The 27898-nt window shown below is 47.9% G+C and overlaps 1 protein-coding gene across 2 annotated transcripts; it reads right to left on the reverse strand.

The window, feature by feature from the left end:
- Positions 1–354: 354 nt before the first annotated feature.
- RRP1B (ribosomal RNA processing 1B) lies at positions 355–27845 on the reverse strand. 2 transcript variants are annotated; one of them, XM_036243292.1, is made up of 16 exons: positions 27683–27845; positions 21004–21086; positions 19394–19451; positions 17776–17861; positions 17342–17403; positions 16613–16742; positions 15447–15511; positions 14771–14949; positions 12048–12142; positions 11344–11441; positions 10325–10344; positions 9024–9152; positions 7727–8454; positions 4474–4623; positions 3133–3196; positions 358–2325 (listed from the first exon to the last, which is right to left on the reverse strand). In XM_036243292.1, exons 1-16 carry the CDS (start codon positions 27798–27800, stop codon positions 2132–2134), a joined length of 2259 nt encoding a protein of 752 aa, XP_036099185.1. In that variant the 5' UTR covers positions 27801–27845; the 3' UTR covers positions 358–2131. The 2 variants fall into 2 exon arrangements, with proteins under 2 accessions (XP_036099186.1, XP_036099185.1); XM_036243293.1 differs by lacking the exons at positions 19394–19451; positions 21004–21086; positions 27683–27845 and having other exon boundaries at positions 355–2325; positions 17342–17417.
- Between the last annotated feature and the right edge of the window lie 53 nt (positions 27846–27898).

A 27898-nucleotide genomic window follows, 5' to 3' on the forward strand; every position in this document is an offset into this window, starting at 1 on the left:
GCTGGACCCAAGTCCACAGGCAGGCATCAGCAGGTACATGTACTGGGCACTCTGTGGCGCCTCAGAAGAGACAGGTGACATACAGAAGCCATGAATGTAAGTCCCTGCGCTCGTGAACAGATGTGCCATTCTGGCCCTAGAACGTCTTGCTGAGACATTCTAACATCACTGGATTATATGACTCACTTGACTATAAGACCTATCTTTTTTTTTTTTTTAATGTTTTCTTTGATTTTTTAGAGAGAGGAAGGGAGAGAGACAGAGAGAGAGAAACACCGATGTGAGAGAGAGACACTGATCGGCTGCGCCTGAAACCAGGGCATGAGCCCTGACCAGGAATCAAACTGGGACCTTTCAGTCCATGGGACGACACTCATCCACTGAGCCACACTGGCCGGGCTATAAGATCTATCTTTAAAGCTGAAATAAAAGTTGTTAGAAAAATATGACCAAGGATAATCCTTTTTTAAAAAACAAAGTTAAAAAAGATTTGACTACTCCAATTCATGTTTTCACACATCAGTTTGGTTCTGAATGATTTTAGGTGTGACATCAAACACAGCACACTAAAATCATGCAACTACAATGAAGTGGTCTTGGACCTAAGACTTCTCATGACAAGGAAGAGCTAACAGCAACACAATGTCTGTCGTTTGTTTTCCTGGCCTAACTGTGACAAAACTGTTGAAGGGTGGGCAAAGAACAGTCCCCTCCTTCTCGGACTGGCCTTCGTGGGTAAGCTGGCCCACCTTCAGTTCGCAGATGAAGCTCACCCTGGTTATGTGACGAAGGAAACCAGAGTCAGCTAGATGATGAAACCCCAGAGGGGCCTCCCTTCTCCTGAAGCCACAGCCCTAACCACTGAGGACACGCTAGGGCCGTCAGCTGGGACGGAGCAAAGGGGGCTGGCCCTGGTTTTGGTGAGACACAGGCCCCTGCTTGGGTGGTGGGGCTTCCACTCCGAGGGGGCCCGAGATTCCTGAGCAGAGCTGGCTAGGGAAGCACTGGGCACCTGAGACAAAACTATCTGCACCCCAAGTTACAACTCCTCCTTTAGGTCTGCAATTTGCAAACTCGAGAAAGCCGGGGCCCAGGGGCTTTCCTGCGGCGACCACCTGCCTTCCGGGTCTGCGCCTCATCCTTCACTCAGGTGCAGGGAGACCAGCTTCCCTCAACGAGGGCAACGATCAGGCAACGCTGCTCCAGGTTGCATTTGTTTCTCCAACTAAACTGTGTGCCTTCCACCCTTGGTATTCTTTGTAATTACAAGAGGATTTGATAAAAATCTTTAAATGCATGATTCAGTATTTCAAATGTAAGGCAGCTATTAAACAAATAAACACACACGAGTGACTCTGAAGCTGCTGCCTGCCTCCCAGCGGCGCGCGGCTCTCCAGCACTGCTGCGCCCGCCCCGCCCCTGCAGAACTGAGTTTTCCTGTAAGGTGGGAGCCGCCCTTGGGGACGCCGGGCGTGGAGGTCGCTGGCGCAGACATGATGGACAGACAGCAGCCAGAGCACAACGACCCGGATGGATGGTGTGCGTGGCGCTGGGCCAGGGCCGGAGAGCCAAGGGGGCACTGCTCCCTGGTGAGGACACTTTGGGCTGAGAGGTAGGAACACGGGGAGGACACAGGCCACAGGCTCTGCTCTCCCGCCCCACTCAGAAGTCATGCCCAGCTGGGCACATGTGGAGACACACTGTATTTTGGATTCGGTTATGAGAGCCATCCCAATCAAAAACTGCGAACTACCCAGAGCACGAGAACAAAACCCTACATGCTTTTAAATGGAGGAGGACCCACGCTGCGCACGCACGGACAGCGGACGGAGCCCGGCTCCAGGCTGACACCGTGTCTACAGCACCCAGCAGTGGTGAAGGCCAACCTGCTCTCGGCTCCCACACTAGGAAGTCACTGAAGTGACCCCCAAGTGTGGATTCCTGGTGAGCTCAACGATGTCTGTAGTGAAACTTCAACCAAGACGCCCACAACAGCATCACCGCTCACACTCCGACCCTTGTATTTACAATTTGCAGGAATTTATAAAACAATAAAAAATACCCCACCTTTTAAAAGTTATAATTTATAGAGTATTCTGTACAAAAGCAGTCTTTACAAAGGGCTCCCATCCTAGAAGAAGTCCATAGCCGTCGGCCTTCTCTTTGGTGTGGCGGTCAGCGGCTTCTTGGTCCCTAGGGGGGTGCTGGCTGGGGAGCAGGTGGGGGTCTTCAGCACTCCGTGCAGGGGCCTCTGCTCAGGGTTGAAGGCCACTCGGGAGGGGCCTGTGGGACTGACTAAGATGCTCTTGTCTGTCTTCTTGAATTCTGTCCAATGAAATCGAGGCCACACGTTAATGGGTGTAATTTCTCTGACCTGCCAACCCACCCAGTCCGTGTCCTGCCTCCATGCTGTCCCCCCAGCTCTGCTCCCAACAGTCCCTGAGGAAGCCAGGGCACTCACTCCCGGGCGGCCCTGCAGAGAACTCGCCCTGGGCATTCTGAGGAAATAAGCCACTAGCAGGAATGAATTTACTCTCCGAAGGAAAATGCCGAGACCACCTGGACAGACCACGAGGGGAGCACCAGGCGGGAAGGGGTGCTTCTGGACAGGGACATCAGTGACACTGAGGTTTGATAAAGAGCCGCAGGAGCCCTGCCTCCTGGGGTTTATTCCTTCCACACCGCCTCCCACTCTGCAGACATCACGGGGGGGGGGGGGGGCGCACAGGTCTCTCCAGATAGGAGGTGTGAAACTCATATACTTTTAAGACCATTAGTTTTCTTTTGGAAAAAAAACCAACACAAATGAACCACACCTATGTTAGAAGCTGAAAGGCAAGATGTTCCTCGTTTTCCCTCCTCTTCAGTGGGGCGGTTCTGGATTTAGGTGGAGGTGGCTACAGCTGACAGAGCATTCTATATCCGGCCAAGGTGACCAACGCATTCTGGCAGGTGGGCCACCCACACCAACCTCCTACCAGTTAACCTCCTTCCAGAGACTCCAGAAAACCTGCCCCCACCCCCGCCTCTCCTGGCACCCTGCTGGACTCAGCCAGGGACCGACTCTGCCTCTGGACCGGGCAGGGCCCTCCTTGGGAGTGGATGGCAACGGCAAGCAAACCTCGCACTCACCTGCAGTCATGTTTCTGTTCAACCCAAAAGTGACCTTCTTGGAGCTGGATGGTGTTTTGTTGAGCTGTAGACGAAAGAAAACGGTGACGGGAGTACTAGGAGTGCAAAGGGCTGAGGCCCCATCTGTCTAAGAGTCCCTGCGCACTCAGGTGCTCACCAGCCCACGGGCCTCAACAGGACCACATGGCGCGCGCCCAGGCCGGGCTGCGTGGAGAGCTCTGGCGGGGGCACGTGGCGGATCTGTGAGGTGGGCAGTGCCAGCACCACTCTGCAATAACCTGCCTCACTGCTGACTCCCGCCTCTGCCTCCCGGGAAAGAAAGCAGAGCAAAATTACCACATTTGAAACCTCCTAAGTCAGAAAAAAGTTCAACACTGAAAAACTCTAAGGCACTCCCCATTCATCGCATCCTGGAGTTTAAGGGCTAACTCAGAGACGACGCCGATCGATCATGCCTACAATGGGGTCAGACTTCGGGGGGCGATGGGCCCACACTTCCCAACCTTCTGTGCGCAGGACTCCAGACTGATCTGGAGCACTCTCTCGAATTTCTCCCTAGAACCCCGTGTTTTTGTGTGGATCCCTTACCATATTGTGTAACATGACTATTTTATGAGAGAAGCTTGGCTTCTATAAGCCCAGGGTCATTTACAAATACCCTGAAAGCGTCTTATGTATAACTATTAACACAGGCAGTGGTCGCTCTGCTGGTTCAAGGCTGTTTGAGCAGCACCCACTTCCTTCGCAAACAGCCCGGCTACTGCGGGTCCCCTGGCAGGGCCCGCCCAGGCACCTGTTTCCACAGCTCCGCCAAGGTCTCCACTCCTGGAGGCGACCCCAGACGAGCCTCCCCCATACAGTGCTCTGGACCTTGTCTTGTCTTCTAGTGGTACTTGGCAGAGGTGACCTTTCCTTCACGGGCCCGACCCGGCTTCCCAGAACAGTGCCCACCCTCACCCTCCATGACTGGGGACAGCACTCGCTCCTTCTACTAGCCTGAGCACCCACCAAGTGTCCTCGGCCGGCCTCTCTTCTCCTCCTCCATCTGATTTGCAAATCTGGGGCTCTCTGGGTCCTCCTTCTGCCCCACGTCACTAACAGTTTCTCTAGATCTTCTCTATTCCCATGAGTTCTAAGATGAGGCAGCTCTGATCAATCCCCAGGGTTGGCCCCAGAGCCAACACGGGCCCCTGCAGCCCCAGCACAGCCTGCACAGCAGGCCCGGGCTCCTCAAACAGGAGCCTGTGCCCTGTGGACAGAGGCAGAGGCCAAGCCGCCTGCTGAGCACAGCCCCAGGCCCAGCATGCAAAGCCCCCTCCGGTGTGGTCACAGCGTACTCACCTGCACAGCAGGGGTCACAGGGGTGGCAGCGCTGCTCTTAGCTTTTCTGAAGAACAAGGGCTTTGGTAAGAAGGGGGTGTCAAACTTCACAAAGTCATTCTCAGTCCTCAGCTTCTTCTTCTTCAAAGGGCTGAGAGCTCCACTGCTCCCCTGTGAGGGGGGGGGGGAGAGGTCACGCCGAGCCACCTGGGCCACACCCACACAGGAAGTGGAAGGAGGCTGACTGGGTGCAGGCACCATGGGGGTGAGGGGTGGGGGGAGAGGTCACCCGGAGCCACCTGGGCCACACCCACACAGGAAGTGGAAGGAGGCTGACTGGGTGCAGACACCATGGGGGTGAGGGGTGGGGGGAGAGGTCACCCGGAGCCACCTGGGCCACACCCACACAGGAAGTGGAAGGAGGCTGACTGGGTGCAGGCACCATGGGGGTGAGGGGTGGGGGGAGAGGTCACGCGGAGCCACCTGGGCCACACCCACACAGGAAGTGGAAGGAGGCTGACTGGGTGCAGACACCATGGGGGTGAGGGGTGGGGGGAGAGGTCACACCGAGCCACCTGGGCCACACCCACACAGGAAGTGGAAGGAGGCTGACTGGGTGCAGACACCATGGGGGTGAGGGGTGGGGGGAGAGGTCACACCGAGCCACCTGGGCCACACCCACACAGGAAGTGGAAGGAGGCTGACTGGGTGCAGGCACCATGGGGGTGAGGGGTGGGGGGAGAGGTCACCCGGAGCCACCTGGGCCACACCCACACAGGAAGTGGAAGGAGGCTGACTGGGTGCAGGCACCATGGGGGTGAGGGGTGGGGGGAGAGGTCACCTGGAGCCACCTGGGCCACACCCACACAGGAAGTGGAAGGCTGACTGGGTGCAGACACCATGGGGGTGAGGGGTGGGGGGGAGAGGTCACACCGAGCCACCTGGGCCACACCCACACAGGAAGTGGAAGGAGGCTGACTGGGTGCAGACACCATGGGGGTGAGGGGTGGGGGGAGAGGTCACCCGGAGCCACCTGGGCCACACCCACACAGGAAGTGGAAGGAGGCTGACTGGGTGCAGGCACCATGGGGGTGAGGGGTGGGGGAGAGGTCACCCGGAGCCACCTGGGCCACACCCACACAGGAAGTGGAAGGAGGCTGACTGGGTGCAGGCACCATGGGGGTGAGGGGTGGGAGGCCACAGGTCAGAGAGAAAGACCCATTTATCAGCTCAGACACCCCACACTCTGCACTTCTGGGAACTATGTTTACAAACACCTTTTCTTGCTCAGCAGAGCACAAACTTCATGAACAAAACTGCCACTTCTCCACCATGGTAGTGCCAGAGGTTTTCTATCTTTTCAGTCACAAGAACCGAACCATATTTATTTGTCTTCAAATTCAGGTTCCATGTTTTGAAAATTTCTGCCCTTCTTTTTTAAATCTTCACCCGAGGATATTTTTCCCTGGGCCCACGCTCTAACTGCTGAGCCAAATTGGTCAGGGAAGATTTCTGCCTTTCAAACACCACCTACAGTCATGTGCAACCTAAAGACGGGAATATGTTCTGAGAAATGTGTTATCAGGCGATTCTGTCATTATGCAAACATCACAGGCACTGGGCGCATCTAAACAATATAGCCCACTGCACACCTAGGCTCTGCGGTACCCTCTGCTCCCGGGCTGCACGCCTGTGTGGCATGGTGCTGCACCAAATGCCGGGACCCATGTAACACGATGGTGAGCGTTTATGTAAACACAGAAAAGGTACAGCATAACTGACACCGGGCCCTGTCCGGAAATGGAGCTCACTGGCCTGGAAGGTGCTCTGGGTGTTAGTGGTGAGTGATGTGGACATCACTGCACACAACTGTAGACTTTGTAACACAGTACACTTAGACAACACTACATTTATAAAACATATTTTTCTTTCTTTGATAAATTAACCTTAGCTTAGCTTACTGTAGGCCCGTTTAAGGCACATAAAAAATGGCAGCTGGGTGCTTTACAACTGACCACCACCCTGTACTAGTTCTGGGACCCAGGGGTCTGGGATACCCAATGTGGTCAATGTCACACTGATGGTTTTGGCCAGTGCTTGGTGACCCTGGCTTGGAAGTTGGCTGGCTTCTCTGAGCACCGGTGAGGGAGGGGCAGACCCAGGAGTCCTCTCTCCTGCGCCTTTCCACCCTGCTGGCAGAGATGGAGACACACATTGCCCCTTTTCGGAGGAAAGACCTCCAATGACCCTGTGGTTTCTTTAGCAACCATCCCAAGCCTCTCTAAGGGAGGTGCAGGAGCCTGAGAATGAGATGCGAAGAAGGCATCTTCTCTGAGATTCTCAGCGGAGAATGAGTGTCACACGGACAGTGAGTGGAGGGCGAAGGCTGCAGAGCCACGGGAAGGTGATGCAGGTGACACAGCTCGCCAGGGGAAGGCCTGGGTTAGGGCAGACCGCCGATGTCTAGGCGAGTGTTCCGGTCTCCCCAGCTAGGGCTTTTTACTGAGCAGAAAAGAGCTCCCCTGGCGCTTGCGCTGATACAAAGGCCCTGCCGCCGCCGCTGCACACACAGTGGGCACAAACACAAGCACTGGACAGTCAGCAAGTCTGTTTGTCAAAGGCAGGGAGTAAATGTTTCTGGCTTTCAGGACCCTAAGGTGCCGGTCACAACTACTCTTCTCTGCCACTGGAGTGCAAGCGGCCACAGAAGTGTGCACAGGATTGGGCGGGGCTGTGCCAATGGAACCGTTTGCCGACCACGGGTACAGATGTGCCGTGTGTACAGAATGAGGGGTTGAAAGTAGACTCAGAGCCTGGCTCTCATTCACACCTACTTTAGAGATCCAAGCGGAAAGTCTTTTCATTAAAAAGACAAGCAAAACAGAGAATCTCGGGCCCATGATTAGCCATGAGTTGAAGAGAAACATTTGCTGTGTGCACTCGTCTGCCTGTTTATACCAGAGCAGGGTGCCCGCCTAGGCACAGGACAATGCTCCCGGCCTGATGTGGCCCTTCTGCAGCCCCCCAGAGGAAGCAGCATGGTGGGGGTAGGGAAGGGGCTGGAGTGAGGAGGGGAGAAGGCCGCCGCCGCCGACGTCTCGGCTACCAAAACTGGTCATGATTTTTACTGTTGGAAAAGGGTGTTATGAACCATGACAGCTTCTTAGTCCAGAGGTCTGACCTGTACCCCAACCCCCCTGAAGACCAAGGAGGCAGGGCCCGATCTTTCAACATGGAAGCCTTGACCACCCTGCCTGGAGCCCAGCTGCCTTACCAGAGCCTGGACGAGCTTGAGTTCGGATTCCAATACTCTGCTGTGCTCAACCAAGTTCAACATCTCTTTCATTTTCTTCCTCTTTTTGAAGATGGCAGTTTTCTGAGTGGATGGGTTGTAGAGGTCAAGACGGCTGGGCTCCCCCTTCTTTTTCTTCAGTCTCCCACCCTGAGGCAGTGTGGCTGGGCTGTCCCCTCCATCCGCTGGGCTCGCTGCAGGGCTGTCCTCCCGGACTGGGGGCCAGGTCAGCATGGGCGGGCTGCCGTTGACCAGGGGAACCCTGAGTTTCCGCTTCCTCTTCAGGGATGGGACTCCGCTGGCTGGGGAAACTTGGGAGACAGGCACCAGAGCGTAATCACTGCCGGGGCCACCTTGACACAAGTCCTCCAGAGATGACACCACTGACTCCGAGATCAGTCCCTGGAACCGGGGGCTCCTCTTTCTTGGTCGTTTCCTCCTGCTGTGTGTGGGAGGGTTTGAGGGGGGGCGCTCTGAGCCACTCTGCCCCTGGGGGCTGGGTGAGAACTCTGCCCCGAGCTCAACCACACCCAGCTTCTGGACTCTTCCTGGACCTGCCTCTGGCTCACTGCCCCCATTCTGTTCTGGGGGCATGGCTTTGACCCCTGACCCTAAATGCTCAGGCTGAAGATAGTTCCTCTTCTTTTTCCTTTTCCTCTTGTGAACACCACCTTTACTTTCCTCTTCCTCAGCAGGAAAGAACTTGTTTCCTAGAAAGACACACAAACCAATGAACAGGTGCCCCGAGGCCAAGAGGACAGGTCTCACGGGGACTGCGGGGCAGCGAGCGGCTGACGCTCCTCTGGGACCTGACTGCGGAAAGGCTCTGATCCCAGGTGCACTTGCGCTCCCTCAGTTCTGCCCCTCGGTCCCATTTCCTCCCTCTCCCAGCTGTGATGAGAAACCTTGCTAATGGCTCTTTCAATTCAATGGAGCTGAAATACATTCAGATTTCTACTCGTTTCCAGGCCACAGGTAAAAGCCACAGGTCCGAGGCAGGACTAGACAAACGCTCCACAGGGCAGTGGGTACCCAGCATCTCCACATCCTCACACGTCACCAGGAGTGCACACGTGCTTTTCATTTAGGAAACATGGGTTCCCCAGATAAATCGAACACTCAGAAACAATCTTTACTTTTCAGCCATAGAAGCAAAAGCTTTTTTCTGTAACAATTTATAAAGACAGTGGCTCAGAGGTTCCCAGGACTGCAAAGGCACACACACCCGAGGGCTGCCCCTCCCTCTCAGGCCTCGCTGGTCCCGAGCCTGATGCCTCACCTTTCCCTTTGTCCACGTCGATTTTCTCTAAAAGATTATTTCCTTTTTTCTTATGCCTTCCTTGACTGACAGCTTGGTTATCTTCATCAGCAGAAATGTCCTCAGCAAAACCAGCTTGAGATATACTACCTGCGGGACACCAAAGCCACATTCAGTCCGCGTTCTGACACCCTCGCAGGGGCCTAGGAGCCATTCCCCCTCCCATCAAGGTTTTTCTAAATCCACACCTAAGAATAATTTTCTGTTTATCATCAGACAGAGTGAGAGGGAGAGAGAGACAAACATTGACGTGAGAGAGACACATCAACTGGTTGCCTCCCACACGACCCGACCAAAGCTGGAATGAACCTCAACTGAGGTACGTACCCTGGACCGGAATCGAACCCATAACTCATTGGTCTGTGGGATGACGCTCTAACTGCTGAGCCAAACTGGCCAGGGCTCCCAACGTGATTTTTAACCTCAATTTTTTTTTTTTTATTTATCCTCACCCGAGGATATTTTTCCATTTTTTGTACAGATAGAGTGGGGAGGGAGAGAGAGAGAGAAACATCAACGTGAAGGGACACATCGAGTGGCTGCCACCCGCACGACCAACCAGGGCCGGGGACAAACTGCAACCGAAGTACGTGCCCTTAGCGGGAACCAAACCTGGGTCTCTCCGGACCGCAGGCCGACGCTCTAACCGCTGAGCCAAACCAGCCAGGGCTTAACCTCAATTTTTGCCTCCTCATCCCCTCACCACTTCTCTACCCAGACCTGGAAGCCGCCGGCACAGGAACTTCAGACCTGAGACAACGCGCGGCTTCCTCACCCAGGGCAAGGGACTATAAACCTTGGTGACATCATCTCCAGACCATGCCAGCCAGGTCTGAACCCTGGTTCTAAGCACCCCAGAGGCCCATGGGGCAGGAGCACCGGGCCATCGATTTGCTCAAATGTAGCCAAGTTTACAGACAGCGGCTTTCCCCTAGGGAACAACTGTTCTTCATAAGGGCCAAACTGAAACCTAAGTGGACTGACAAAAACCCCACCCCCAGGAGTCTCGAGTATGGCTCAGCTTGGTCCCTGGAACGGGAGAGTGGGTGGGTGAGATGAAAAAAAAAGGCCCCACACTGTGGTTCTTCTAAGAGCTGCTTTCGGTTGAGCAGCATGTAGTGTAACTGACGAACTTTCAAAGGTACAGGCTACTACTATTTCTTATGTTTCTAATCTTGCTTTTTTCTGAATGTGCCTGAATGTACTCAGTGAGTTCCATATTTAGGTTAAGAACATCAGTTCGAATCCTTTGACTTCCTCACCTTCAGAGAGCTCTTGGAATCTGAAAAAAACAAACAAACAGAAGTTCATGAAGAAATCCTTTCTTTCTGTCGTCTGTAAACATATGCACGAGACTTAAAAACATGTGATACTTCTCATATACTTTCTTTTTCCTCTAGAAGGGGAGGCTGAAGAGGTGGTGTGCCACAAAGGCCAAAAATGAAGGACAAGCTCACCCTCAGTTATCCTTCTGTTTCTTAGTGTCTTAGGGCTGAAACCACTTACATTTTCTGCCTCGACTCAGCTCTCTTGTTTACCAAGTGGAGAAATGCCAAGTGGTGTTTGGTCTACAAAATTTTGGTGCATTAAACACAAAGGAAGTGGGCAGGGCTGTGTGGACTCAGGGCCAGAGCCCTGGGGAGTGGACAGGAGGTCTGAACCCTGCTCTGTGTCTGGCGACTACGACCCTTGGGCAAGGCAGTGACTTCCCTGTAGCTGAGTTAACCATGTGGCAGATGAGGAAATTATAGAAGCCAGTTTATGGGGCTTTACTTAACATGAAATAATTTAAGTGCTCAGAATAGTGCCTGCTCACATGGAGTGTGATCAAACTCAGCTGCTGTATGTCATCAACCATAACATGCCACAGGGCTCTGCAGTGAATTATTGGCACAGTCATAACGACATCAACAAGGACTAGAGCATAACCATATTGGAAAAAAGCTACACCCCTACCCAGCTCAACAGCGCACTACCAGGCAACACCTCAGCAGTCCGTTCACATTGCAGTTTCTCAATCTACTACTTTTAGACATTTTCAACAGACTTCTTTTCACATGATTATGAAACAACTAAAAGAAATGATCATGGCTGCATCTGCAGAATGGAACCAGGGGAGGGGGCAGTCATCATCAAACACTGCAATTTGTATGTGTATATACATGTTATAAATAAAAAATGCAAGCGTGGTGACAGCTCGTCCTGTATCATGAGATAAATGAAAGGGCTGGACTTGAACACAAATGAGAATCAAGTGACACCTTCTCATCCAATCACTTACTTCTTGATTAGTTTGGAGAGACGTTTCCTGTTGAAGGGAGGGATGTTTTTCCTGTTGGTTATTTCCAGGAGTCGGTCAGCAACAGCCTTATAGTCAAACTACGTGAGAAGAAAAACTAACATAAACCCACAGTAACTCGACTTGGAAATGCCCCCCCGCTAGTGACAATACAGGTGGCACAGGACTCAGGAGGCACCAAGAAGACCGTCTGAACATGCACGGGCTAAGACTTGGCAACCAAAGGCTTAAGCAAGATCTTTGAAAAATTTGCTCTATTTCTTCTTGGAAGACGTTAGCTGTAATTCTTCCTTTTCTAAAAAAAAAAAAAAAACTATGGTAAAACACACCATATAAAATTTACTCAGGTGTGCTTCTTTGTAAATTTAATCTGGATGCCTAATTCGTACTTGGTAACACAGTAAACTTTATCTGACAAGTACCACTGAGCTGACTTTGCTGCATCGAATAGAACAGATCTCAGCAATTCAAGCCGAAATGAGGACTAATGTCTTTTAAAATTCCGTCACATTTAAACTTGTCTCCAATAAGCTCATTATAAGGAAGGTGACATCAGTGACTAAAGGGATGAAAAGGACTTGACACATTAGGCCTTACAGTTTAATTAGCTCTGACCCTAATTACCAATTAGCCAGGCCACTCCACAGTAAATCTATCTTCTATAAAAAGCAACAACTGCCACCAACCTGGAGAAGTGGCCCAGTGTCCTCCACGCTTCCGCCACCGTCTCTCTCACCTTCATCACTGATTCCATCTTTTCTGGAGTGGTATTTGCCTTGTGCTATCAAAACACACCCAAAGACAAAATTTGTCAATGACATAGCAATGACTATTTCTGAAGGAGCCACTGTCTAATTAGGTGTCTCTTAGGGAAAAGAAAGTTTCTTTAAAGAGAAAAACCCTGCAAATACACTTATAGTTTGCCAAGGATGTTTTGGTTTTTCAGTTGCTGGACATGAAAAAACATCTGGGAGCAATCACAAACTCTGTCTAATCTACTACAGACAAACAAGCCTCCACGGCCAGCAGTGCCGTCCAGCCCCGTGGTCTCCCCGTCAGACAGTGGCAGGGGACGGGAAGCTGCTGGGCAGGGGCTCAGGCACAGCTTGGCTCTGGCCTAGGAAGAAGAGGGTGGACTTAGGAGCCGTGTCCCTAATTTCACATAGGTTTGGGCTGTAGTAAAAATCTGTATAGTGGTGGTATACTAACTTCACTGCGCTGTCTCAGGAAACAGATTGATATATCAATGCACATTTAAACATTTAATAAATAATTCAAAAAGCATTGAAGTTCATAAAAAAGCAGATGAAAATTACTAATAAAAACTCAACTTTTCACACTTGTGCTGTTTTTGGATTCCTAGGAGCTCATTCGTGGTGTGGCCTCAGGACGCAGCCAGAGGGGACAGAGTAGTCCACACAGCGCAGGTGCTCACGAAGAGTGAGACCCCTCTGTTCAGACAGACACGGCAGGCAGCGGGGAACCAGAGGCAATGGCCACGACCACACGGATTCTGCTCAGGGTTTTTAGTTAACCTATCATCTATGTGGAATTTAAAATTAAAATATTTGCCCTGGCCGGTTTGACTCAGCAGCTGGGGCGTCGGCCTGCGGTCCAGAGACCTGGGTTCGGTTCCCGTAAGGGCATGTACCTCGGTTGCAGTTTGTGCCTGGCCCTGGTTGGTCGTGCGGGTGGCAGCCACTCGATGTGTCCCTTTCACGTTGATGTTTCTCTCTCTCTCTCTCTCTCCCTCCCACTCTACCTGAACAAAAAATGGAAAAATGTCCTCGGGTGAGGATAAAAAAAATATAAATTAAAATATTTATTCTTTTTAAAAAATATATTTTTATTGATTTTACAAAGAGAGATAGGGAAAGGGAGAAAAACACTGATGCAAGAAAAAACATTGACGGCTGCTTCTTGCACACCCTGTACTAGGAAACAAGCCCGCAACCCAGGCACATGCCCTGACCAGGAATCGAACCGGCGACCTCTTGGTGCACAGGATGACACTCAACCAACTGAGCCACACCATAAAATCTTTCAACCTTTCTTTTTCTATTTAAAAAATAACATATACCCTGGTTGGTGTTGGTGTTTCTCAGTGGTTAGAATGCCAGCCCATGCACCAAAGGATCACAGGTTCAATTCTCAATCAAGGGAGAGTACCTGGGTTGCAGGTTCGATCCTGGGCACATGTGGGAGGCAACCAATGTGTCTCTCATGTCCATCTCTCCCACCACCCCTCCACTCTTTCTAAAATAAAATCAACGGAAAAAATATCCTCAGGTGAGTATTAACAAAAAACAAACAAACAAAAAAAGATCAATGTAGAAACTTAGAAAAATAGACAAAAGTACAAAGCAAACAGAAGTCACTCACAACTCATATACCACATTTTGATATATATTCTCTCAGATTATTTAAGGCACATGTAAGTGTTAAAACAAATCAGGCTCCTTCCACATAGTTTTGTGTCCTGCTTTCAAAAACGAGTAAGTTTCCTCTGGTCACTGAATTTTGAAAACTCTCTTTTTCAATGGCCTCGTAACATTTCAAAAGTGCGGGTCTGCCCTGACCACTTATGCAGGGAGATGTGGGAACCACTGTGAGTTCTGATGGGCCACAACTTGAATGCACATTCGGTACATGATTGCATGGACATAAAACAGGGGTAAGACCCTGGCCAGTTTGGCTCAGTCTTTAAAGCGTAGGCCCACAGACCAATGAGTCACAGGTTCAATGCTGGCCAAGGGCACGTACCTCAGTTGCGATTTGTCCCGGGCCCTGGTTGGTGTCATGCGGGAGGCAACCAGTCGATGTGTCCCTCACATGTCAATGTTTCTCTCTCTCTCCCTCTCCTACTCTATCCAAAGATAAACAGAAAAATATCCTTGGGTGAGGATTTAAAAAAACAAACAACAAAAAACAGTGGTAAGAATGGTGCCAGTCCACAGTGGGCATTCAAACACCCCAAGAAAAAGAACCCCGAAGGAACTGAGAGATCAGAAAGGCGACAGAACAAAATGACTGCACATTAGGTGTCCCGCCGAGGACCCTCTACAGATCCCAGTCTACATTAGGATGCTTAAATACAACAAAAAAAGCCAAAACAACAAAAACAAACAAAATCCAAAGCAACAGCAACAGTGATAAAACCCTAGGAGAAGGTCCGGCCATCCTGGGAGATGCAGACTTGTGCGAGGCACAGAGCCTTCCCCACAGGAGCCTGGGACAGGCCTAGGGGTCTGAAATAGGCATCTGTCTCCTTTCTCAGGCAGTGTCCGAGGCAAAGCATCTTTGATAAATGCTACGTTGTAGTCAGTGAGATCAAAACAAATGTATTAAAAGTTTGTCTGATGAGGACTTTACCTAAAAAGAGAAAGACTAGTCAAGGAAATTCTCTTACCTGTCTTTTTACTGTAGGTTTTTCTCCACAGCAACTCGTTTTCAGCTGTCTCTTCTTCAGAGAGGTCACTGTCACCCACTTTAGTCCTCTGTTCCTCCACGGTCTCTTCAGGCACAAGAGGAGACTGGTCTACAATGACTTCGAACACACCCCTAGCTATAGTCTGCACCAATGTATGGCTGGGGGGAAGCACAGCGAAGAGGATGTGATTAGCACCATTGGTCTGGACCTCGTTATCTAAGGAGGACAGAGGGATGAGAAGCAGGAGTCACTGCACCTCCAATTTCAGCCCGCCCAGGACCTGGTGTGACTGACCAGCCGCTCAGCAAGCACTTGTGTTCCCGACCACACCCCTGTGCTAGTCAACAGAGGTGCTACTAGGAGCCAGCCCAGGGCTGTACCGGAAGCCATGGGACCGGCAGCAGGCTGAACTCTGGGTGGGGGAGGGTGTGATTTGGAATGACTGGGGTCAAACAGCAAAGCCAGAAGAGCTGAATTATGACTCCAAGCTTCAAACGTCTTGCTAATGGGAATTAAGCATTTGGTTGTTCTTGGCTTTGGACAACCATCCCAGGTACCTTCTGTCAAGCTACGTTCCATCAACATAAACCAACAACCCACCTCTCCAAACTAAGCATCAATTAAAGCAATAGAAACAAACATGTGAATCACTTACTCCTTGGTCTTGGCAGCAATCTTGCAGAACGGATCAATAAACTTGAGATTCTGATCTGCCAAAAGCTGTAAATGTAGAAATAAAATAGTAAAAAGGAAATTAAAAACCATGGAAAAAAGAGCCTTTTCTCTTTTCTGACATGTCCTTAAAAATGGGACCCCCCTTTCCATGTAGGGTGAATCAGACTGAGTGACGTTTAGCTCACAATGCCCACATGCACTGTGCATCAATTACCCAGAGGCCCAGAGCCAGGCTAAAGGCCACCGCTGTCCTCCAGCCACTCGAGCATCTCAGCAGTGACCAAAGGACACTGCCCAGTTCAAGCATGGCTCCATACTTACTCCTCTATGGAGCAGTTCTGTATGGACACTGCCAGAGTCTGAGATGAGAGATTATTTCTTTAATACAATATTTATACTTTCTTTAGTTAAGAAAATACCTGTCCACTACAGAACACTTGGGAAAGAAAAAAAAGTAAAACTTGCTCACAATCTCAATCACTTGCGTGCTAAAGAATGTTTCCTTTCCAGGCTTTGTCTATTCACATTTGAATGTACACTCAAACCCGTCAGACCATTTGCACAGCCTGTCTACTGCCTTTCTTTCCTACTGCGTTTTAAAAACTCAGTATCCTGAGCATTTCCTCATGTCACCGAATTCTTTACAGGACCGTGTAGGTCAGCAGTTCTCAACCTGTGGGTTGTGATCCCTTTGGGTTGAACGACCCTTTCACAGGGGTTGCCTAAGGCCATCTGAAAACACATATTTCCAATGATGATTCATAACAGTAGCAAAATTACAGTTATGAAGTAGCAACAAAAGTAATTTTATGGTTGGGGCCACCACAACATGAGGACCTGTATTCAAGGGTTGCGGCATGAGGAACATTGAGAACCACTGGTGTAGGTGCTTTCAACTGTTTTCTACGTCAGACTCCATGTACATCCTTTGTGCATGAATTGTGCCCACATGGCTCATTAGCTGCTCAGGACACATTCTTAGACGGGGAAGGAATGTGTCAAAAGACAGGTTGAACTAATTCATGCTCTGTCGTCACTGGTAACAGAGTGCCACCAAGAGCAACCCATTCCCAGCTCACAGGAGCATCTGAAGAAGAGCCTGTTCAGGTTAGCTGTGGTCTCATCACACTGTTGACTTTTTCTTACCTCTTTCCCTCCCACTTTGGATAGTTCATCCAGATAGATATCAATGAAATGGAATTTCACTCCATTAGGAGACTGACTCTCAGGGTGCAAGACTTCCTTCATCAAGACATCGAGAAAAAGCTTGATTCGGCTAAAGAAAACAACACGTACGGGTCTGTTAACTACAGTGTGCCAACAGTGCCCCCCAGACAAGACATAACATTCAGCCTCATGCTCCACTACACCACAAGCCACGTGAGGCTGAGAAAGTTCTATAAGAAAAAAAGTAACTGCTGAAATTAGTATAAAAAGCCAATTGTTGTCCGGCCGGTGTGGCTCGGTGGTTGAGCATCGACCCATGAGGTCACCGGTTCGATTCCTGGTCAGGACACGTGCCCAGGTTGTGGGCCCGATTCCCACTGTGGGGCAAGCAGGATGTTCTCTCTCATCGATGTTTCTAGCTCTCTCTCCCTCTCATTTCCTCTCTCTGTAAAATAAGCTGACTGCCATGTGTACTCAACTCTTATATTCCTCTGCTGCATTTTAAGTTCTTTTTTTCTTTATCCTCACCTGAGGACACTTTTGCATTTATCTTCAGACAGAGAAGGGGTTTTGTCTCTCAGCACTTAACAGAGTAGAAGACACAGATCAGGCAATTCATACTTGCTGATTAATTAAAAGGCTTGAAAAACACACTACTACCTTAAAAGCGCTCAGGCCACCAAATGCTAACCCAAATAGTTTACAAACCTTTCTTCCCAGCCATTCCGCTTCAGAACTTCAAAGGACTCCCTCAGGACCAGACGGATCAGCTAAAGACAGACAACTTGTGTTACAAAAGGAAAGTAAGAACGATTGATCAGCTTAGTAAAATGAGGCCAATGACATGGTACATGTTGCGTGGATCCCCAAATGAAAAATTATCCACAATAATCATGTTTAACTTCTAGATCATCAAATGTTAACTGAAGATCCCCAAACTTGGCCCTAACAGCTGAAAGACACAGAGAGGCCTCCTAGTGCAGGTTCAAAGGCCATCTAATGTTCATATCGCCCACCATCTCAGCAAGCCTAGAACTTTGTTTGCTTCACAATCAAATCTTCCCACTGTGTTTAAGACGCTGAACGGGTTCTCCCTCACGTGAGCCTCTGCAGCAACTGGAATGGAAGCTTGCTGGTCTCACCATGTAGTACTTGTCCAGGCGCAGCCTGTCGATCCCCTTCCACTCTCGGTTCATGGTTTTCCAAAAGGTCTGAATGAATAGGTGCTCTGCAGTGAACAAAAGGCTCTGAATGCTTGGTTTTCGGGTTAACACATTATCGTAAAGCACAGAAGTAATGAAGAAACATACTAAGACTATTCATTATTTACTTTTCTCAAGAATTCTTGGGTTGCTAGAAAAATTGGTCAATGACTAAATATGCTCAATAATTTCTTTTACATTAAAAAACTTTTTTTCTTTATTGATTTTAGAGAGGAAGGGAGAGGTATTTAAGTAAAAGGACATTATAGTAACAGGAAGGCTGGTAATATCTTAATGCCTAACTAGAACTCTCTCTGGAGCATTTTTTAAAAATCCACTGAAACCCGTGTTTCTAAATCAAAAGATTTTCTGAGCCATGTCTACTGTCCTTTCCACCCACCTATACCTAATAATCCAAAGCCAGTAATTGGATGGAGACTTGGATGACCCATGTAGAAAGTCAGCTTTTTGTTCCATGTCAGCTTGATATGTTATAATAAAACATTCTATTTTTCTCTTCTGAGCCATGAAACTAGCACTTTTTTGTCCAAAATTTTTTTGATTTTTTTTTTTTTTTTTGCTTCACTTCTTTTTGCACAAATCTTTCTTGATACCTAAAAACCTTAACTATATTTCATTGGCAGATTTTGTTCATACATGTCGGCTGGGACTCTGCTGAAGTTCGGAGAACCACTGAGGGCTATGAAGGTCATGGCGATGGTTTTCTCTCAGGAATGGTGAGCAGAACAAACTCATTCTGCTGTCTCTTTCGTCTTCTGTAAGTAATCAAAACCTGAATGTCCCAAAAATAATGTCTCCCTTTGTTCTTTTTTTTTGGTGAAAGGGGAGTTACTTTACTTTATTACCAGTGACCACCTCAGATGACTCTAATTTTGATGAAAAACCTGGCATCCAGAGGTTACTGCACACACTGGCATACGCACAGACAGCTTCTAGTAGTGTTAAAGTAACTCAGAATTTGGAGATTCTGGAGGATTATTACTGTTATTTTTGAAAGGATGTATAAATAAAATATGCATTCAAAATCTAAACACAGTAATGAAGTTTACAGCTGAAAATTTAATCCAGCCCTTTAGAAATATTAAATGTGCCTTTCCTGATTGTGCATTTTTCTCACAGCAGCTGGGTAAACATTTTATTTATTTAATTTTTATTGTTGAGTATTACAGATGTCCCCTCATCCCCGCCCCCACCTGCCTCCTGCTTTCCCCAACCTAACGTCTGTGTCCATTGGTTGTGCATATGAAGGATTATTAAAGTATTTTTTACAAATCTTTGAGATGTCCAGTATGATATTCTACAAGACACCTTCACCCTCTTTCAGAGTCAATATCTAAGTTTATCATGTTGCTCCCCATGGAAACAGTTGGTGGCCTGACGCCTATTCACTGGCAGCCCCAGTCCCACATTCAATTAGACCACTGGGAAATGGAAACTTAGAAGGAAGGAGAAGAAACAATATGGACTAGATATCAGGCAAGGTACCAAATCTGAAAAATAAGAAAGGTTTGAAAGTCATGAAAACATTAGGACTTACGAGCGTCTGAGTTGTTAACGGCATGGATGAGCTGGGAAATCGTGTTCGCTAGCTCCTCCTGCAAAGGTGGGGTTGGGGAAAACATTGGGTTATTATGTGGCAACACTGAGATGACAGCACCAGGACCAGCACCTCCTTCCGTACCTGCCGGAGAGGGAATCTGTACCTCTGTTTTCATTGTCACTTCCACTAGGAAGTGTGTATGTGGATATTTGAATTTTATCAAATGTGAAATCCCCAGTTTCAATGAACTATTGTGCCAACTTCATACGCCTCTCAGATTTGTTTAAGCTCTGTTTAAAAAAGTATCTCTAGTTATCTATTTAAATGACCTACAAAAGAAATAAATTAGCTGTCAATTCCTGGCTTTAAAAAGATATTAAAACTTAAATTGAGATGTTTATCCTAATCCCCCCAAATAATGGAAACACAGACACCTCAGCAGGGGAGGTCGCTGTGTAACACCCCAGGACACTCAGCTCAGTGAGTGGAACCAGAAAGCCCCCTCCTTGGCTGGCTCAGAGACAGAATGCAGCGGCAGGTGGTGGGAAGCACAGGGAACAGCACCCTCCTAGGCTCTGTCCTGGGCAAAAGTCCTACTCAGAGGACTTTTCTGTTTGTAAAGAGAATTTGGTGGTCTGGATCTATGGGGACGCTTGCCTTGGGGAGTGTCAACAAAGGAATTCTGTTTATGGAAGAAAAAACAGATTTTGTGAGTATTATCTGTACCTCCCCCAGCCTCAGGTCTCCCTCGCCCATTTCGAATGAACTCCCCAACTTGAAAGTGATGTTCTTGCCACATTTTCTTCCTCCACTAAAGCTGCTGGCTATTCCTTTTGAATGTAATTCAAAAATATTTTGCCTTGCTATCCTACTCAAAATATGTTCAGGGGAGTAAAAGCTATAATCAGAGCGAGTTACTTACTAATGGCTTGGGCGAAGTGGCAAAGTTGTGCCTTAAAATCTAGACAAGTAAAATCTACCCGTGATGTTTTATACATTAGAGGATTTCACATGGATTTCAAGGCTTATCCTTCACTTCGCTTTTACACATCAGAATAAAGCTCTTTGAATAGTGAAAATCATTTTTCTATATAGTTGTGGTGGCGGTGCCCAGTGTGCTCAGCAGACGGGTCCGGATGCCCATGCACATCTGTGCCAAGTCCTCGCTGACTTTAAGGGTGGGCCATCAGATCGGGGATGACAATGGCCTACAAAGACCCTGACCTCAAGTGAGGTGGCTGCCCAGTCCCGGGCACCCACTTAAAAGGGGGCAGAGGTTGGCCTGGAGCCAGGGCTGCTCACAGGTTCCTGGACTAGTGTCATGATATTTCTGACCACAAATAAGAGAAAACAACAACAACGAAAAAACTTAAACCTAACATGCAACCATGGCAGAGAAGTAATAAATCTTTAATTTATGTGTATTCTTTATTATTTGAAAAAATAATTAACCTCAACGCTTAGACATTGCATCCCCTTCTATTTGACAAGAGGTGAAAGGGAATCCTTGAAGCAATGCTTTTCAGTTTGTTTGGCACATCAGGGCAAATCCCTCTTCCGGACCTCTGCCAAAGACCCAGTACTATGACAAGGGAAGTGTATGTTACCTGAAGAAGGGGTTCGTCCTGCACCCACATGCAATAGAAGAGCCCCTTCCATATTTTTAGGAGTTCTTCTTGACTGAAACCTCCTAGAGGGCAAAACAACACAAAAATCTTATTTCAGAGTCCTCACATTTCCTTTCTTAAAGTTCAGAACAGCCACATAAGCAGTGAGAATACCACCACATACATTTTCACCTGCCAAGGTTTTTTTTTTTATCCTCACCCAGGACATTTTTGCATTTATCTTCAGATAGAGCGGGAGGGAGAGAGGGAGGAAGAGAGAGAGAGAGAAACATCGACGTGAGAGAGACAAATCGAGTGGTTGTCACCCACACAACCCCAACCAGGACCGGGGAAAAACTGCAACCAAGGTACGTGTCCCCAGCGGGAACCAAACCTGGGCTTCTCTGGTCCATGGGCTGATGCTCTAACCGCTAAGCCAAACTGGCCAGGGCTGCAAAGGACTTTTTTATTTGAAGCACACATTCCTCATTGTTACTAAACAAACACATGTAAATTACAGTTTTTATCAGCTATGGGGCAGGGTGGTAGTGATGGTGTGTCCACGTTACTCGAGCAATGTAAGGAAGTAAATAGCATCACAACCAAAAATTAACTAATGGAGTGCTCATTTATAAAATGAGTTCCCCTAAATGCTCCTCTCTGCTTAAACTAGCATCTCACCCTGCACACTAACATTTTCATTGGTCTTGCAAAGTGAAAATGCAAATCCTACAAAAAATGCAGGATTTGCTCAAGTCCCATACAACTGGCCCCAGAGAAACTGGCAAAGCTTTGGGATGTTTTTGCTAAGATGACCTTTTAAGGACTGTGCTATGAAGTCACACTTGGCTGTACCCTGATCTTTCCTCACTCCCGGTTAGTTTTCATTTACTGGGCAAATTTAGTCTTGTTTTAAGAGGCATCTTGGCTAGCCTTGTTCTCATTATTTAAGCCTTGTACCTCTGCCTGTACCACCTACGACCAAGCCACAAGACCTGCACAGTCTTCTATCTGCTGGGTCCACCCCAGGTGTCATGAAATAATAGCTGAGCGACATCAAGAATTATAAAATCAGGAAAATGTACACTCTTGCAGTTTCCAAACCTGTGGAGAATAAACCAAACCACTGAGGCACACTGACTGGGCAAGATATTTATTTATTTATTTTTATCCTCACCCAAGGACATTTTTGCATTTATCTTCAGATAGAGCAGGAGGGAAAGAGGGAGAAAGAGAGTGAGAGAGAAACATCAATGTGAGAGACACACAGCAACTGGTCACCACTCACAACCCCCACTGGGGCCAAGGACAGACTGCAACCGAGGTACATGCCCTTAGTGCGAACCGAACCCGTAGGCTGATGCTCTAACTGCTGAGCCAAACCAGCCAGGGCTTTATCTTTATCTTCATTTTTAAAAGGGTGTGATCCCAGTGTGGCTCAGTGAATGGAGCATCATCCCATGGACTGAGAGGTCTCAGTTCAATTCCTGGTGAGGGCACATGCCTGGGTTTTGATCCCCATTAGGGGGTGTGCAGGAGGCAGTCGATCAACGTTTCTCTCTCACATCAATGTTTCTATTTCTCTAAAAAATATCAATAAAATAAATATTAAAAAAATTTAAGGGCATGATAATGGCATGGTTATGTTAAAAAGAGTATCTTTTAGAGATACATACTGAGTATCTGGAAGTGAAATGAGCTGTCTGGGATTTGCTTAAGGATTTAGTGGGAAGGAGAAAGTGGGCAGATCAGAAACATTGGCCAGGTACTGATAAATGCTGAAGCTGACTAATGAATAGACTTTTTATATATTTAAAATATTCCTTAATAAAAAGAGAAAACAACAAAAACAAAAACCCAAACCCAAACTACATATTACTGTAGTGTTATTGTGGGCTTTCTTCTTGCTTAGAAAATTCTTCGTAAAGCAATTAGAAATGCACGAACACTGATAGACAGGATTTAAGTGACACTGATTTCTGCATGAGGCTTGGTACTGGCATTCCTTGTTTTTGCCAAGCACCTACACTTTTCCCCTCTCCAGGGCTGTCCACTATTAAGGTGGGGCCTGTGGAAGGAGGCAGTGGTCTGGGCTGGACTCATCCACATGAAGGCAAATCATTGAGTTGAGCTTATGCCAGCCAAATCAGCATGAATTCTCTCGGCCACGGGGCTGGTTCAAGAATGGACTCCCATAGATACAGAGCCCCTTGCTCAGGCTTTAGGAAAACTTCCAGCTCTCTCCCAGTAGACCTAGAGAAAAGATACAGTTTGGATCTGCACTGAGCCACTTTGCCACATGATGGGGAGCTTGGGAATGAAACCAGTCTGAGGGTTGAGAAAAACTGGGTTCTGGTGTCTTTAGCTGAGCTCTGCATAAAGCTATTTCAGTTTTTTTCCACTTAAACCAGGGTGGCTTGAATGTTTTGCGAGTTGTAATTGAGAGTCCTAATAAAAATACAATTTCATGGCAAAAAATTCATATACTACATCAAGTTATACAATCAAAAGTGCTTTGATCATTGCCTCCCAAACCTGTCTCCTCCCAGAGGGATCACTGTTACCTGCTAACATGTATCTTTCCAGATCCTTCCTATGCATTTACTTACATGTGATACAGAAATGCAGTTGTGTGTGTATGACCTAAAGAGCATCACGTGGTCTACATATTCTGTATTCTGGCCTTTCTCACTTAAAAACAGCACAGTGCATATCTCCAGATGGTTCTTTCAAGTGCAACAAGATGTCAAACTAACTCTAAGTGATAACTTGTCTCTCTGGACAACCCATACCTGCAGTGGGCGTAGGTACAAGATGATGTTCCAGATGCTTTTGTAATTAGAAATAGATCTTGACAAAAGAACTGTAATTAGGAGATCCAGGAAAGGGAGATGGATGTGAAAGCATATTCTGACTGTTTCATCTTACGTGAGGCAACAGAGTACAGTGGAAATAAACCTTTGGTGAGGCCTCAGCTTGCTACCTACTAGTTACAGAACTGTCACTAACGGCTGACCTGTTTCTTCACTTATAATATCTGTTATGTTTATGGTTGAGGCCAAAATTAAGAGTGAGTATGAGAAGCACTTTGTAAGAGCAAAGCACTGTTCAATTTGTAGGCATTATGATTGTCTCATGTTCTCTACCCATTGGCTGTTGAAGCTCTTCTCATTTAAAATATCTATTTTCTGCCCTGGTCGGTTTTTCTCAGTGGTTAGACCATCGGCCTGTGGTCCAGAGAGACCCGGGTTCCGTTCCCGCCAAGGGCGCGTGCCTCGGTTGTGATTTGTCCCTGGCCCTGGTTGAGTCGTGCGGGTGGCAGCCACTCGATGTGTCCCTTTCACGTCGATGTTTCTTTCTCTCTCTTCCTCTCTCTCCCTACCACTCTACCTGAACAAAAAATGGAAAAATGTCCCTGGGTGAGGATAAAATATAATAAAATAAATAAAATATCTATTTTCAGTGTAAGTATAAAATCACTTGTTTTTACCCAGGAACTTAGCTGGTAAAAACAAGGTATCAATTTTTGAAGCATTTAGAGCAAAACAGAGAAATGTTCATTATTTAATTTCTTTCAGAACTCTGAAGGTGAAGTACATATCCGAAGCAGTTTTCTTTAGCAAATGCTTCTTGACCTGTCTTTCCTTCCAGGGGTCGAGTCTCTTAAACTTAATACAACTAAGTTTCTGACAACAATATAGTCTTAGTGAGTTCCAAACAACTAAGGGGAAATGAAAGTAAGACAAAGATGCAGGAAATACCAAGCTTTGAAATGAGAAAATCTAATAGCCTCTCTCACCATGAATGAACACAGGGGCTGTTTCAGGTGTGGGTGAAGTGTTATACTCGAACCCACACCTGTGTCAGAACAGGCACAGCTCCTAGTCATTACCACTATTGGGTTGAGAGATACCCACATACTATCAGTATGAAAAACCCCCACTTATTTTCCCCATTACTGCCACATAGCTAACACCCACTAACGGTAAGATGCACTGTCATTTTATGTGTCACACACACACACACACACACAAGAATGCAAATTAAAGTCACAGAATTGATAAAACAGGCAGGGGTTTTTTGGGTCTGTTTTGTTCATGGCTGTATTACCAACACCAAGAATACTGTACATAGTAATAAAAGCACACAGTAGACTCTCCATTCATGTTTGCTACACGCAACAATGAATAAATACATAAGGACAAATGAGCCCTTATGAATAAAACTGCAGCAGCGACCATTCTATGATTGGGAATACTCAGCATGAACAGTTAAAGCACTAGGACAACATTTAATTGCTTTAAGCAGTACAAAGACTTCTAATTTGTTTTTAAAATCACAAAGCTATGCTGCTGGTGGAGAGTTATATGTATCTGTAAGAGTAAAATCTCAGACTTTCTTTACTATGCCTAAGACAAGACGCAAAACAATTTGAGCCTGTCAATGAGATTCAAATGTCAGGCCAAGTTATTTCCAAACTTGTGTTTCTATTTTGATGGAGCACAGCTGTGGCAGAGACCTTGCTTATTTTGTCCCATCATCACTGTCTATGACATTCAGTTGCAGTTAGTTTTTTGAAGGCCCACTATACTCTGTGCAATGTGGATACAGCGTTGAACAAAATGTACCAGACAGATAACTAGGTATGATGGGTGCTAAAAAGAGAAAACCCTGGGGCAATGGTGTAAACCCACTGGCCTCATGCCCCTGCCTCAGCATTTCAGATCCTGGACCTGCTCACCAAAGGGGTTTGAGCAACAGGTTCTCTCTGGCTGTCTCAGCCCCATATGCATTGCATCTGGCCTTTCTTCTGTTCTTGCACACAGCCAGGCCCTTGCACGCCTGGATGTGCTCCCATTTCCAGCTAAGAAAACAGATGGAAGCTTACAGTGTTTTGGGGGAAGAGTGACACATTAACAGATAATTAAGAAGCAATGTAGCTAAGTGCTACAATAGAGACAAGCTGGATATTTCAGAATCCTAGAGGAGTGGGGGTGAGGTGATAAGAAAAGTGATCCTGAATACTGGGAATGGATCAAGGTGGGAATCTTTTTGGCATGCACAGGGAAAGGCAGAGAGGTGAGAAATAGGATATCGTACACCAGGACCCAGGAATAGTCTGCTTGATGGAGCAGGAAGCAGTCATGTAAGAGATGGGGTGCAAAGAAAAGTGGAGGAGAGACAATCTGCAGACTTGGAATTCCAGGAAGGTGGTGATGTAATCAGAGCTGTTTTACAAAGATGACTCTGAGCTGGTTTATGGAGGATGGGCTCAAGGGGGCACAAATGGAGTCAAAGAGATCAGTTAGGAAATAAGCAAGTACAAAGCCTAGACAAAATAAAGAAGATGGACCAGAAAAGAGTAATTCAGGAGATGAAACAGGTAGCACCAAGGGACATTGGATGTAGGGGTGGGGTAGGTGGGGATTGGAGAGGATGAGGAAGAGAGGAGTCCAGGACATTATCGTATATCCAACCAGATGTCTGAGTGATGGTGGGAACAAAATATGAAAGCACAGGTGGCAGAGGGTAGCAGAAGAGAAGAGGTTTTGGAGGGAAGACAATGAATCACTTTTACGCATTCTGAGTCTGAGGTGCCCGTGGAACATCCAGATGGAGATGCCAGGTTAGCAGGGCATAGATGAACTGAAAGTAGCAAAGGTCTGGGCTAGAAATTTAGGTTTATGAGCCCTCAGTATATCTGGGATACCTAAAACCATGAGGGTAGATTAATTTTGTCAGGGAGAGCCTAACAAAATTGAAGTCAGGAATTCTGGCCCTCCTTTCTCTTCCTAGTAGACTTCCCGTGAAATTATATTTTCCTTTTCCTGGGCGGTCTTCTGTGATTTCTAAATAAAATAAACTAACAATGTCAGTACAGGGGGAGATAATGTCTATTCTTTCAAGGAGACTCTAAATGTACTACTAAATAAACCAAACTTTTATCTCAGTGCAATAGAAAACCTCCATTTCGTTTTGTAGTTCACACCTCAGGACGCACAACGACCTACGGAACATATTTTGCACCGGGTAAAAGAAATCCTTTGAGGGCACCCACTGCAGTTAAAATCCAACTATAACCCCAACGCGACCCGGCCTCACCCTCCCTGACTTACTGGTCTCTTCCAGCCATTCCTCGGGCATGCTCCGCTCCTCCTCCCGCCTCTGTTCAGATCTGTTGAACATCACCCCAGAGTGGCCTTCCTGGACCAGCCTCCGTAGAGGAGCTCCCTCCTTCCCTGATCTCCATTTCCGTTACGCTATAAAAGCTCTGCTTTAGCGATCTCTCTGCCCCAACTCCACGAGCACATGTTCCTCTGGGGTAGGATGTCTTCTCTCCCGTAACCCCAGCTCCTAAAGGTACGGTCTAACGACGGCGTGAACCAATGAAGGGCACAGCAAGATAAATCAGGCTGACCCGACTGTTTGAGGGACAGGCTCGGTGTCGGACAGACTGGGTCTATCCTCAGCTTCCTCACTCACTGGGACTGTTTCAGCAGACTACCTAACCCCTGTCGGCCTCTGTCCCTCACACGTAAAACCAGACAAGACCCAGCAGGAAGCGGTTCCCACGGTGCGCACACACAGCAGCACGCGGCAGGAGTGCGAGTCAGTGCTCGGCCGGCGGCTCGGCGCCGGTCCGGCCGCCATGTGGCGCGGCTGACCGCCGGGCGCCCACCTGTCTCCTTCTGCGTCTTCACGCTGATGTACTGGCGCAGCTTCTTCACCGCCCGGTCCCGGATGCCCTTTTCGTGGGACGCCAGCCGTTGGGCGAACTGGATCTCGGCCGGCTGCATGGCAGGGGCCCTCGCGCCAACTGGAGCATCCCCGGCCACAGCCCACCACCCCTCACCCTCCCGCCGCTGCCAAGCGACCGCCGCCGAGCCGCTCCGGC

This window comes from Molossus molossus, unplaced genomic scaffold (genome assembly GCF_014108415.1).
Source record: "Molossus molossus isolate mMolMol1 unplaced genomic scaffold, mMolMol1.p scaffold_m16_p_5, whole genome shotgun sequence".
In the NCBI taxonomy this organism is placed as follows: domain Eukaryota; kingdom Metazoa; phylum Chordata; class Mammalia; order Chiroptera; family Molossidae; genus Molossus; species Molossus molossus.